General features: G+C 39.6%; 1 protein-coding gene across 1 annotated transcript in view; it reads left to right on the top strand.

The window, feature by feature from the left end:
- The window catches only part of LOC129199787 (guanine nucleotide-binding protein subunit alpha-14), an 86638-nt gene that overhangs the window by 26373 nt on the left and 46618 nt on the right, over positions 1–13647 (top strand). Inside the window, exon 2 of the mRNA XM_054810808.1 lies at positions 9726–9910. Within this exon, the coding sequence (XP_054666783.1) occupies positions 9726–9910 (185 nt within the window). The remainder of the gene's footprint in view (positions 1–9725; positions 9911–13647) is intronic.

Genomic DNA, 13647 nt, shown 5'->3' with positions numbered 1-13647 from the left:
CCATCACTAGACAGACTAATTTCCCTTTGAAGTGAGTAGGAGCCACCCATGTATGTCAAAGGCAGGATATGGCCTTTTATGGAGTAAAGTTGCTGTAAAGGGACATGCACATCCTGGGGTTTGTTATGAAAGAACATCTCATGCCTAACCATGTTTTGTGGTCCTTCACAGCTTGAAATGAGTCCGTGTACTGGCTTCCAGTAATGTGTTTATTGGGAATTTTAGTACAATTCTAAATTTGATCATACAATAGGTACATTTTTAAGGAGGTAATAGCAAATTTGCTGTCTTTTTGCGATGACCCAAGACTCTCAAATACCTTTCCCCCCCGACCGTCCCACCCTGAGGCATGTGATACTTGTAAATGAGCATGTCTCCAGGATCAGTACATTCATGTTGCAAAATTGCCTTTGCTAAAGTCAGTCACCTGCAATATGCTCAGGAATTGTAGCTACAGCAGTAAAAGCACTTGGCAATAAGCATTCAGGAAGCATTACAGAAAGTCTGGCTTTGATTTGTGTGTATGTTGCTGTCAGTTTAAAGTCAGTGGTTGGAGCATATGAATGTTGACTGAAGCAGCTACTGCTGGTCCTGATGGAAGAGCTCTGTATAAATGTCTGCATATGTATAGTTTATTTCCTATTTTATAACATTGAGCTAGGCTGCAGCCTCTTGTTACTGCTGTTTAGTAATGAGATTTTACAGTTCACTAACTGCAGCATTCAGTGGTTTATGGATTAATCTGGAAAAGGTACTGGAACTAAAACAGTAAGACTTTAAGGTATTGATTTGAAACAGGACACTTCGATGCAGGGAAAGACTCAAGAATGATAGATCAATCATTGCCTTTCTCAGCAGTCTCACAGTACGTGACAAGGTAGGGTTACTAACAGTTATATTTTGTAGGCAAATTTTGCTTTGGTTGTGGTATCTTTTTGGTGCAAATAACAGTGTAAATTTGCCACATCCTACTCTTTCATAAAGGAATTTGCCAAAGCTGGGTTATGATGTGGACTAATGGATATGGCTTGTACACCTAGTGAGATGGCCATAAGTAGCCAACTTGCGTTTGAAGTGGGTGGCCTCTGTTCTGCAGGATAAGTACATATTTTGGGGGATATTCACTGTCAATTAATTATGAGTAATGTGAGACTATTGTGATTTGTTTAAAGCAATAACATCTCATGAACTCCCCTCCTGTCTGCTGGTGTAATTCCTAAATGTGGTGTTAGTTGTGGCATAAGTTTAAAACTTGACAACTAGCTAAACCAGTGAATTTGGATCTAGATGGAGTTAGTAAGTTCAGGACAATGAGTAAGGAAAGGGATAGATGTCTTACTTGAAATGGAAAGGAGTTCAGCTGAGGGCAGTGTTTAGGAATCTTCATTCCTATAGAAATCTGTTAGGACTAAGGTAAGTTGTGCACTTACAGCTTTGGTATTATAGTATTTTTCAGAGAATTAATTCAGCTGACTTTAATGAGTTACTACTGGGTAATGGTGCAGGAGAAAGAACTGAGCTGAAAGGTTTTCAATTACGGCCTTGCTTTGCACATTTGGCTGGCTGGAAGGTTTCAGCTGTTACAGTTTCAAACTCAGCTTTGCATTTGTTACATATCTAACTTTTTCACAGCTTCAGAAATTTCTAGTTGCTTTCAGAAATTTCTAGTTGCTTTCAGAAATTTCTAGTTGCTTTCAGAAATTTCTAGTTGCTTTCAGTTCCCGGTCACTGAAATAGGGTTTTTTTTAACTTACATCTTTTATTCTGTGTAAATGAATTGTGTGCTCTGTGTAGCATCTCCTTATGTACGCCTTGTTTGCTTTATTGGAAGTGCACAACATGAATGATCTTACTGGTTTGAAAACATTATCCAAGGAGAGCATGATTAAATGACAGCTGAACAGCTAGAAGTAGCCTCATGTTTGTATACCCTGGCCCTCAATGTGGACCTCAGCCATCCTGATATCAGCTGGAGGGACAGCACAGCATGGCATAAGCAATCTAGGAGGTTCCTGGAGAACGCACTGGTGACAACTTCTTGACCCAAGTGATAGACGAACCAACAAAGAGAAGTGTTCTGCTGGACCTCGTGCTCGCAAACAAGGAAGGACATGTTGGCAATACGGAGGTGGAAGGCAGCCTTGCCTGCAGTGACCATGGAGCAAAGCTCAGGATCTTGAGTGGAGGGAGCAGGGCAAAAATCAAGATCACAACCCTGGGCATCGGGACAGCAGACTTTGACCTCTTCAGGGATCCTCTTGAAAGAGCGACAGGGGATAAGACCCTGAAGGAACCAGGGATGCAAGAATACTGATTGATACTCAAGGATCACCTCCTTCAAGCTCCAGAGCAGTCCATCCCAACAAGCAGGAAGTGAAGCAACAAGCTAGGAGGCCTGCGTGGATGGACAAGGAGCTCCTGGCAAACCTCAAATGTAAAAATAGACTATAGAGAAAGTGGAAGCAGGGACAGGTAACCAGGGAGGTGTATAGAGATGCTGTCTGACAATGCAGGGATGAGGCTAGGAAAGCCAAAGCCGGAGTGGAGTTGGGTCTAATGACAGATGTCAAAGGCAACAATAAGGATTTCTATAAGTATGTAAATAGCGAAAGGAAGACTAAGGAAAATATGGGTCCATTGCTGAATGGGTCAGGGGCCCTGGTGACACAGGACATGGAAAAGGCTGCATGAGGAGTGTTGCCAGCAGGTGGAGGGAGGTGATCCTTCCCCTCCCCTCAGGGCTGGAGAGACCAAACCTGGAGTGCTGGGTCCAGGTCTGGGCTCCCCAGTACAAGAGAGGGAGAATCAAAGAATCATCAAGGGAAGTGTTCCTGGAAAGTTCTTTTGTTTCCTATTTAAAGCCTGTCCAGGTGCTACTATCAGTCTTGTAGGATATGCATGCACACCCGCATGCACGCATATGTTTCCTGCATCTTCTGTGATCTCCTTTTCTATTTTTTTTTTATAGATTTGTATTTAAAATACTTTTATTATTAATACTTTCAACAGTAGCAGACGCTTTTGAGGGAAAAGAAGGATGGTAGCTTTTGCATATTAAGCATGTGAACTGTTTTACAAAGCCTCTTATCCGATATACAAAACCCTGGAGGATTTGACCAGAGGTTGTGAGTTTTGGTTCCAATGCTGATTATGCTCTGATGCTTTCCTTCAGGGTGTTTGGAATGACTTAGAATAATGTAATCAAGACTGACTCGATCCTGTGCTTTTATAGCACAAAAGACCAGAAAGAGCTATGGAACTTTTGGTTTATATAATTGTTCCTTGCTAAAAGTTTATGTATTTTAGGCTAAGAATCCTGTAATTGAATGGCTTATTTGCACATATATTGTTACTTCCACCTTTATACTTAATAGCAGAAATAACATTGAAATAGTGAGTTATGTAGGTGTCAAGTAAGTGGTGCCGGTGCAGAAGCAGATGTTCAGCTGTATGCATAGCACTGCTACATATGAACTTATAAATAATTTTTAAAAGTTTGGGTTTTTTCTCTACAGAGCTTTTGATGGTGATTATTAAATATGTTTGGAGCCTCTCCCTCTGTTAATTTAGCTTGGGAAATTGCAGAACTCTTATTCTTAATCATGTTCACTGTCATCAGCAAGGGAAAAGTCACCAGAATGTGCTTTTAACGTGTGGGATTTTAGAATGAATGAGAGCTGTTTCCCTGGTAACAGATTTTGAAGATGGTTCTAAATCCTACAAAATATGAATGGAGTATCTGAAATAGCTGCTGGTTTTTTGGGGGGGTTGTTTTTTCGGTTGTTCCCCTCCCTGCCCCCTCTCACACCCCCCCCACCCCCCCCAATTTGTTTCTTTATACATTTATGGAGGGTTTCTTTTGTATTGTTGGTTAGTAAAAAGCGACAGATAATATGTCAAAATATTGTCTGGCACAGATATCAGGAATGGTGATTGGCGAATGAACAAGAGAAGTGAAAACATTTTATTTTTGGATTACATTTCTATTGGAAAACAAGAACTAACTGTGCATGAGTTGTAGAGATGAAATCTGCTTTGGCTTTTCCCCTAGTCATTAAAAACACTGTGTTGTCCCTGCCTTGTAGTAGTGAAAATGGTTGTGGCTTTGTTTTTGTGTACCTATGTGCATTCCATTGTGAAGCTATTTTCAGCATTTAATATGGTACCTCCATGAAAGAAGTTAACAGAATGGGCAGCATAATCCTCCAAGATTGCTGAATTACTCTGAAGATTTTCCTTTCTGATAAACCTCAAAAATTATGTTTGTCCTGCTTCGGGTCTCCGTGAAATAAACAGAACTTCATTCTGTATAATTTTTCTGCCTCTGTTGTTTTAAAAACATAAGCGTTTTGTTGCTCTAACCTTATAAATTTTCAGTCAGTCAGGTTTATTTAATTGAAAGCCATTTTTGTTGTGTTCACATTTGTGCTCTAGCCCCATTTAGTTCTCTATATCAAACTGTTAATCCTACAGTTGCAGAAGTTTCCTTCTGTCAATTGAACAAGCCTAACAACTGCAATACGAAATATTGAAGATCATGTTTAAATATAGTTTAGTTTTTAATGCAAGCAACAAATCTCCTAATTTAATTACTAAATGTTGGTATTTATTCTCATATATTTTTGTTAACAAAGATAGCTATTTTCTGTAAAGTGAGTCAGAAACATGGCCTGTCGTGGAGGCTTGAGAACAGAGGCTTGAGGCTACTGAGTTTTGCAGAGCTGATAAGTCAGCTATAGCTATAAACATGATTCTGTGAGAGAGCCTTTTCTAGTGACCACTCATAACTGGAGAAGAGGTTTGATATAAGATTCTGGGGCTTTTTGTTTGTTTGTTTTAATAAGTTTTTCTTTTCTCCATAAAGAATTGAGATATTAGACTTGGAAAATAAAGCTGACAGGCAAAGGAGGAGTTAAGGACAAAAGAGACAATGGCCAAAACAGATATAATGTTTTATTCATTGAATTAACTGGCAAAACTCCAATATTTCTTTTAATTAAGTAAGTAGATTTGGGTAGGTTAACACTTACCTATGCGGCAGTCAGTAGTTGAAAGCAGAGGGAAAAAAATGAAGTGACTGGAAGGAGGATAAATATGTGACATTAACTAATGTATTTACATCTCACCTTTTGAGAATATTCTGTCTCTTGAGCTAATCAGTAGAATGTGTATTCCATATTTTGGCAGTAATGATTCAACAGATCATTTCCTGAAGATAAATGCACTAAATGTATTCTGGGCAAATGCTTACCACAAATGTCACAGAGGAATAAAACACACTTTGCCTGGGTTTTTTTGGGGGGTTTTGTTGGTTTGGTTTGGTTTTTTACATAAATAGCCTTTTTAAACTTGCTTGTACTAACAGAATTCCAACACGTTGGAGGTATATAGCCACATTTTAAAGCCCCCCATTCTCTAATGCTTCTAGAATGGATGGCATTAAAATGTGATTATATACCTCCAAGGTATATAATACATCAATATTTTATTGTTCTATTATCTACACTTTCTGTACTACCTGCTTTTTATTGCCCCACTACCATTTTTATTATTCCTAATGTAAAAACTCCATTTTCTTATACTCTACCACCTGAAGTCTTAGAACACGAGTTCCAGTTTGCGTGTCTCCATTTGTTTTCCAGCTATTTTAACTAAAAAGGTACTCAACTCAAATATGATTGTGTCCACAGTTCCATCCTGAAATCCAGTTATCTTTAGCTTAGTATCTCACAAGTATGCATATTGGGATGACTACTCCATATTCAAACTCTGAAAGCCCTGCTACTTTTTAACATTCTGTAAAATGGAGCTCTGTCAAGATGTGCTTCATAAGCCTTGTTTCATTTTAAGCTAATGAGCCCTTGAGATTTTTTTTTTAGATAGCTTATGGAACGGAGAAACAAAGAACATATATTGTTGGATTTGCACAGAGAGCCCGTATTCTGGGTTTATGACAAGAGGTACAGCTAGGCACAAAAGGAGTTGCTGGAAGGAACAGTACATAAAGAAGACACTGCACTCTACTTAAGGTCAGTGTAGGGAGCACAAAGCTTTTAAAACAACTTGTGTTCAGAATTATGAGAGGTCAAGTGGCAAAGTAGGATGGCTCTGTTTATACCTGTGTATTTCATACCACTTTATAAATCACTTGAATATTCCTACCCGAACCATTCTATGATTCTGTAAACTTTTGTTTGCCATAGGTTGATATAGGTTAGATCAAATTGGATGATGATAAAGCATTAACCTTAAATTTCTTAAAAAGTTAAAATAGATACATGCAGGGCCGAACTCTAGTTTGGATTACAGATGATGATCTCTTCAAACCTGGCTCCATCTACCTTTGGTGTTTGTGGGGCTTGGAAAAAAGCATCTTTCTTTAAAAGATGAAATTAGATACATAATGCTCTGATTTTCTTTTTTTTTTTTTTAAAAAAAACAAACCCACAAACAAGCAAAATTAGTTTCACAGCATTGTTACACATCCCTGACAGTGAAGTTAAGAGTCGCACAACGATTTCTTTTTAACTCAAACTCTGGTAGAGGGCACTCCTGGAATGTGTTAGGACTGTTTATTCTGAGTTATATAAAAATTTAGGCCAGCAATTCAACCTGAATTAATCAGAGTGTTTTCCTCTCAAATACAAGGGTTCTATTGGCAGTGAAAAAAAGTTGGTGGTGGGGTTTTGTTTTGTTTTTAAACTGAATTGTATTTTAATTGTATTTATGTTGACTTCTCAAAGCTGACATGCTAGGACTGCCTTTCTGAGGGCTGTGATATATAATGTAACATTGGAATTTTACTAAAACAAATTTCCTCTAGGAATTTGTTTCACATGTATTCCAGCATATCTCTATGTTCCATCTCTCTCTCAAATAAACTAACACAATCTCCAAATTAAATAAATCGAACATTTGTTGAAAAGACAGCTATATTAATCTTCTTTTTGCACAAAAAATATTAAATATTACTTATTGCTTGATTAAGAAGTTGCTTCACTCTTCTGATGAGTGCTGTAGATCCTGTTACCTGGAGAGCAGAGCTGTGCTAGCCATGTCCTAGAGGACTGCTGAGCAACATGAGCTTCAATAAGGGACAGCTACAGCTTTGAAAGGAAGGCCACAGTGCATGGAAAGAAGGTCATAGAGTAAGAATTGATGACAGTGATAAATGTTTCAGAAAAATGGCTATGATACATGATAACATATTACACTTTCCTAGGTTACTTGGCTTTTGCTTGCTTTTACTGTTAATGATTGGAGCCCTGCAGTTGCATGATGTTTCATTAAAGAAACGCTATGGTCTGCTGTGGTACTGAGATACAGTATGATGAGGTGGGCACTCACAGTATTTTCCTGATTTGTTGTATCTGAAGAAGTAATGTTCAGAAGGACTCTTCCCTCTTTGTGCTGATATATTTTCGACACCTAGTGGTACCAAGCATAAATTACTGGAAGTTTGTTAATGGGAATACTACCTTAGTGAAGCAAATCCTGTAGCTCAGCTGGAATAGAGGTAATTGTTAAGCTTCTGAAAAATGAGTGAAGGTTTTAAGAAGAAGGTATAACAGGTATTTTTTTGCTCCTGTACCATGCTTCAGTTGGGGAGGAACGAGGAAAGGCTGTCCATGATCTGCTCTTGCAAAAGGTCTGTGAGATAGGAATGGGTTTGTTCAGTCACATCACACTGATGCTGAATAACAGGAAATACAGAGAAAATGAAAGGTGTGGTGGGAAAGGGGTTGAACAATTACAAGAGAAATTCTTCTGCTTAGTGTTAGCCAAGTTTGTAAGGATGACTGAAAGTTGCAGAAGGATATTGTGAGAGTAAGGCAGTGAAACGGCATGTAAAGTTAATTGTAGATCAGTATAAAGTAATGCAGATGGAGAACAGCTATACAGCAGATGCACTCTCTCTCTCTTTTAATTACTTACAGTACAGATAACACAATGATGCCACTTCATAAATCTAAGTTTTGGCAGCACCTTAATATTTGAAGTTTTGGTACTCTAGGTATATGTCAGAGATACCTCCTTTAACAAGGGTCAAAGGGATGATCAAGCTATGGAGTGGCTTCCACCTGAGACCTGAACTGACCTGGTTAGGACTCTTCAACCTAGGAAAAGTACAGCCGAAGGTGAATATGTATGGTAGGTTGACTTCGGATGACCTCCAGGAGCCCACCAAGCTGCTCTATCACTCCCCCTTCTCAACAGGACAGAGGAGAAAATATGATGAAAAAGATAAAGGCAGGGAGATCACTTACCCCTTACCATCACAGGCAAAATGAACTTGGCTTAGGGAAATTAAATTAATTTATGGCCAATCAATAGCAGAAGTACAGTGAGAAATAAGACCAAATCTTCAAACACCTTTCCCCCCCCCCGCTCCCTTCTTCCTGGGCTCAACTTCACTCCCGACTCTTCTACCTCCTCCTCCCAAGCAGTACAGGGGCATGGGGAATGGGAATTGTGGTCAGATCATAACACTTTGTTTCTGCTGCTCTTCCCTCCTCGTGCTCTTCCCCTGCTCCAGTGTGGGGGTCCCTCCCACAGCATAGTCCTCCACCGACTTCTCCAGCATGGGTCCTTCCCATGGGCTGCAGTTGTTCATGAACTGCTCCAGCGTGGGTCCCTTCTGCGGGGTGCAGATCTTCAGGACCAGACTGCTCCAGCGTGTGTCCCTTGCGGGTCACGGATCCTGTCAGGAGCCGGCCTCCTGTGTGGGCTCTCCACAGGCTAAAGCTTCCCTCAAGGCATGTCCACCTGCTGTGACATGAGTCGCTGTGTGGGCTGCAGGGGGACAGGCTGCTCCACTGTGGTCTTCTCCACGGGCTGCAGGGGAATCTCTGCTCTGAAATAGAGAGCAGAGGCACCTGGAACACCTCCTCCTCTCCTTCTTCTCTGACCTTGGCGTCTGCAGGGCCGTTCCTCTCACATTTCCTCGCTCCTCTCTCACACAGCTTTGCACAGCTTTTCTTACCCTTTCTTCAATACATGCTGTCACAGAGGCGCTACCACCATCGCTGATGGGCTCAGCCTTGCCCAGCGGCAGGGTCCCTCTTGGAGCCAGTGAAACTGGCTCTGTCGGACATGGGGGAAGCTTCTGGCATCTTCTTGCGGAAGCCACCCCTGCAGCCTCCCTGCTTACAAAAACATGTAACATGTAGCTGACAGTGATGAGTGCATTTTGTGTAATTTCAGTTAGCATGGTTTCAGTCAGTATTTATATAAGATTCAGTAGAAATGTTAAACTAAGTAATGTGGCCTAATGATAAAATTCTTCCTGAAGTTCAGGATTAGTGCAGGCTTTATTGTTAAGGTGTAAATGGCACATAAACTTTGTACAAACTTATCAATGTTGAGAAATTTGATCCTTACACAAACAACATTTCTGTTGTACTCATGTACCTTACTTGTTTTGTAATCCGACTTCTAGCTACAGGATGCTTAGATTAAACATTGTAGGATGTGTTATGATAAGATACGTCTATATATCTTTTTACCAAAAAACCTCTCCCAAACCCAGAAATGCAAATATTTTGACTAAAACAGTATAGATTATGGAGAATGGAAAATTCAGAAATGATAATACAGTTAATGGTGACTCTTATGCATGCTCAGATAAGGTGCACATCCTTGCATGTGTATTTACAAATATTCTCAACTGCCAGGATTTGCAAATACAATACTTTTTGTCTCTCTCCTCTTCCCCCCTCCCCCAGGCACAGGAGAAAGTGGCAAGAGTACGTTCATTAAACAAATGAGGATTATTCATGGATCAGGTTATACAGAAGAAGACAGGAAAGGCTTCACAAAACTGGTTTACCAAAATATATTTACTGCCATGCAAGTGATGATCAGAGCCATGGATACTCTCCAGATACAATACACATCCAAAGAGAATGAGGTAAGCCAGTACAATGAAAATTGTAGTTTCAGCCCATGAAATTTCAGTTTGTACATGAATTATTTGAGTTATAACCTTCTACAGGCAGAACCTTAAAAATCCATTTGTCTTGTAGGGAATTTCGTGCCCCACTGTCTGATTTTACAGAACAATGGGGAGTTCCTTGTGGAAAGAGGGGCAGGGTGAGTGGGGGTGGGATGGACCTGGCTAGGAAGGGAGAATTGTCAAAGCTGCAAACTGGTACTAAGTAAAAAAAAAAAAAAAAAAAAAAACCAACCAAAAAAAACCCCAAAACCAACTTATTTGGAATCTAAGTTGTAGAGTTAGACGGTGCCTGAAAGGAATATGCAGACAGAGCCTGGTTTGTCTATAGACCTCCAGAATGAAGAATTTTGGGTACATTGTAGGAAAACAGATCTGCTTGATGCTGATATGCTTTGAAACATACCACCTAGAGCCCTTTTAAGGATTTGGTAGCAACCTTTATGTACTTAAATAACTTGAAAATGTAGAATGTCTTCTCCAACCATTTTTTTTTAGTTTCAATGTATGTTATACAATTACATTTTTTATTCCAGTGCTTATGATTATAGAACTATATAAAAAAAATCTGCTTCAGTTAAATCAGTTGCATCCTTTCCATCCATCTGTTGCATCAGTTGCTCAAGTATCATGAAGAATATGTAAGTAAATTATTGGGTGATATTTGTTTAAATTAAGAGGGATTTCCAGTTGGCTAAATTTTAGTGTTAGGATAGGGAAGACTGTGTAGGAAGTATCAAGGCAAAAATAATTTGTATAATTTATGGGGTTTTTTTAACTGAAGTACTATATGAAGAAAATACAGTTCATAGCTGACTTTTAATTCAAAAAATATGATTGCAAACAATAAAAACCCCCTAAAATTATGACCAGATTTTTTATTATTTAAGTTGGTTTATTTTATTTATTCTCCTTAGGCTTATAGAGAAGAAAGATAGAAAATGTTGTTTAAAATAAAGGACTAGGAAATTAAAATTCTGTTATTTTTTTATCACAAAAGAACAGATGATGTCAGCAAAAACAAATTTTGGACTTCAGAGAGCTGAGGTATTAGGGTAATTCTTTCCTACATAGAAAAATATTCTGAGGGTAAACAAGGTGTTGTTTGTAAAACACCTTCAGATCCTTAAGAGGGTGGCAGTTACAGAAACAGCAAATGTGATCATGAATATAGTTCATCCTAATTCATATGCGTATTTTTTTGATGAAAAATCATGATAATCAGAATCTATTTGAAGAAATACATTTGCATTGCCCCTTACTGAGTTTTGGGGCTTTTTTTCCTCTTTTTTCTCTTCTTCCCACTAAGAACAAAATACGAAGACTTAATAAACAGCAAAGTTTTTCTCATTCTGGGCTCTGAGAGCTGAGCTGGAAACGTTCCCATAACACACTACTCTGGCTAAATTGTGTTCTTGACGATAGCTGTGCTGCCAGTGTCTTCAGATTCAGAGGATTATAATGCTATTTTACAGTTGTTGGAGAGAGGCAGAATTTAGTCTTGTGCTTCTTTATTGAAGGTAGCAAAGTGCTAAGCGATAAGAACACAGTTTGGCAAGCTCAGCTTCAGCAGCATTTAGAAAGCTACGTCATTTTTGCTTACACACGGAGAAACTCTGGAGACGCAACATGAAAACAACCACGTGTTGCTCCAGTCGCTTTGCAGGAGACGACTGCATTTTAATCTTCCATTTAGGTGAAGAATATAATGCAAAGTACTATGAATCTTGTAATTGCGTTTCATTAAAGGATCTTAAGCCTGTAATGAAAAACAGTTGGCAACAATAGTGATAAACGGAGGAGTTGTGATTCTGCTGTCGTAATTGTATTGCAAAGGTGTGTCCAGTGACGGTACAGAAATTGTCCAGCGTGCTCCTCCACACTTCAGTATGTCCATCTTCTCCATGGAATGTCTTCTTTTCCCTGAAAAATCTGTTTCCCTCCCTTTTATTAGTTTTTGTTTGTTTACTTTTCTTGTATCCAGTTTGTGCTTCAGCCAGGTCAGGTTTCCTCCTCTGTGGGCCCTGGAATTCTCTGGCTGCTGAATATCTTTGTGTAATTTTTTTGTAGCAGAGAAAAGACTGTTCTGCGCTGTGTGTCTCTTGCCTTGTAAGTGTGATGTGTGTGAAAATCCATAACTCATATATGAATAGAATGCCCAAAAAGGTCTCTTAATCCTCTTAATGTTTGCAAATAAAAGCACGTTTTACAGGAGGTATTTAAATACTTGCAGTTAACAACAGCAGTAAGAAACCTCTTTAAGTAAATGGTCTGACTTCCTGTAGGTTCTGCATGGAGATGGGAAGAGGTTTTTGTTTTGTATTGGTTTGAAGTTGCATGGGTGAAGTACTTGTCTATATAGTCATGCTTGACCTTTAACTTTAACTGACCAGGCAATTTTTATCCTAATTTCAGGTGGTGTGTTCTTTGGGATACTTTGTCTCATCCTCAATTTGAAGTTGGAAGGTATCATAGCATTTTTGGGGATTATTTTAAGCATAAATCCTGCAGATGTTTAGGTACACAATAATGTAGTGAATTATTACAGTACTATCTAAACCCCACAGTTTTGTAATAGATGGTTTGATTTTTTTTTTCCCTCTTTTTTTCCCTGTTATAACCACTCTGTGAAATTTGCTGCTAGAGATGAACTAGTTGTGGGAGTGGGGTGGAGGAAGTACTATTTATTGTCTATATGTCACCTTTTTCAATGTCATAGAGTGGAAATTGGTAAATTGAGTGTTGGTTAAGTAGACAGTTACAGTATAACATTATTTACAGTCTCTTGAGGAGTCTTTTTGTGTGAGGGCTTGAATCAACTACTTTTATAAACACTTCTTCTTTCCATATGATAATAGAGACTGCCAAAAAGCAAGATGAAAGTTAATGGCAGCCTGCCTCTTAGCTTCTTTAAGAAATTGTGCTTGAGTTGATGTGAATATTAAGATAAGTGAATGAAAGAAGGAATGTACTTGTGAGGCACAGAGAAACAAAAAATCACCGGATAGGTGAGAAGTAGTGAAAGCTCATTTTCAGTGTCCTAATTTTTTTTAATCAACTTAAAGTCAGAATGGATGGACCACTTGGTGGATAAGGAATTGGCTGGATGGTTGCACTCAGAGAGTTGTGGTCAACGGCTCAATGTCCAAGTGGAGACCAGTGACGAGTGGTGTTCCTCAGGGGTCAGTACTGGGACCGGCACTGTTCAACATCTTTGTCGGTGACATGGACAGTGGGATGGAGTGCACCCTCAGTAAGTTTGCCGATGACACCAAGCTGTGTGCTGTGGTCAACACGCTGGGGGGAAGGGATGCCATCCAGAGGGACCTTGACAGGCTGGAGAGATGGGCCCGTGCGAACCTCATGGAGTTCAACGAGGCCAAGTGCAAGGTCCTGCACCTGGGTTGGCACAATCCCAAGCACAACTATAGGCTTGTCAGAGAATGGATTGAGAGTAGCTCTGAGGAGAAGGACTTGGCAGTGTTGGTGGATAAGAAGCTCAACGTGACCTGGCAATGTGTGCTTGCAGCCCAGAAAGCCAACCGTGTCCTGGGCTGCATCAAAAGAGACGTGACCAGCAGGTCAAGGGAGGTGATCCTGCCCCTCTACTCCACTCTTGTGAGACCCCACCTGGAGTACTGCGTCCAGCTCTGGTGTCCCCAGTACAAGAGAGACCTGGTGCTGATGGAGTGAGT

This window comes from Grus americana, chromosome Z (assembly GCF_028858705.1).
Source record: "Grus americana isolate bGruAme1 chromosome Z, bGruAme1.mat, whole genome shotgun sequence".
Lineage (NCBI taxonomy): Eukaryota > Metazoa > Chordata > Aves > Gruiformes > Gruidae > Grus > Grus americana.
This window is presented reverse-complemented; position numbering and strand designations above follow the sequence as displayed.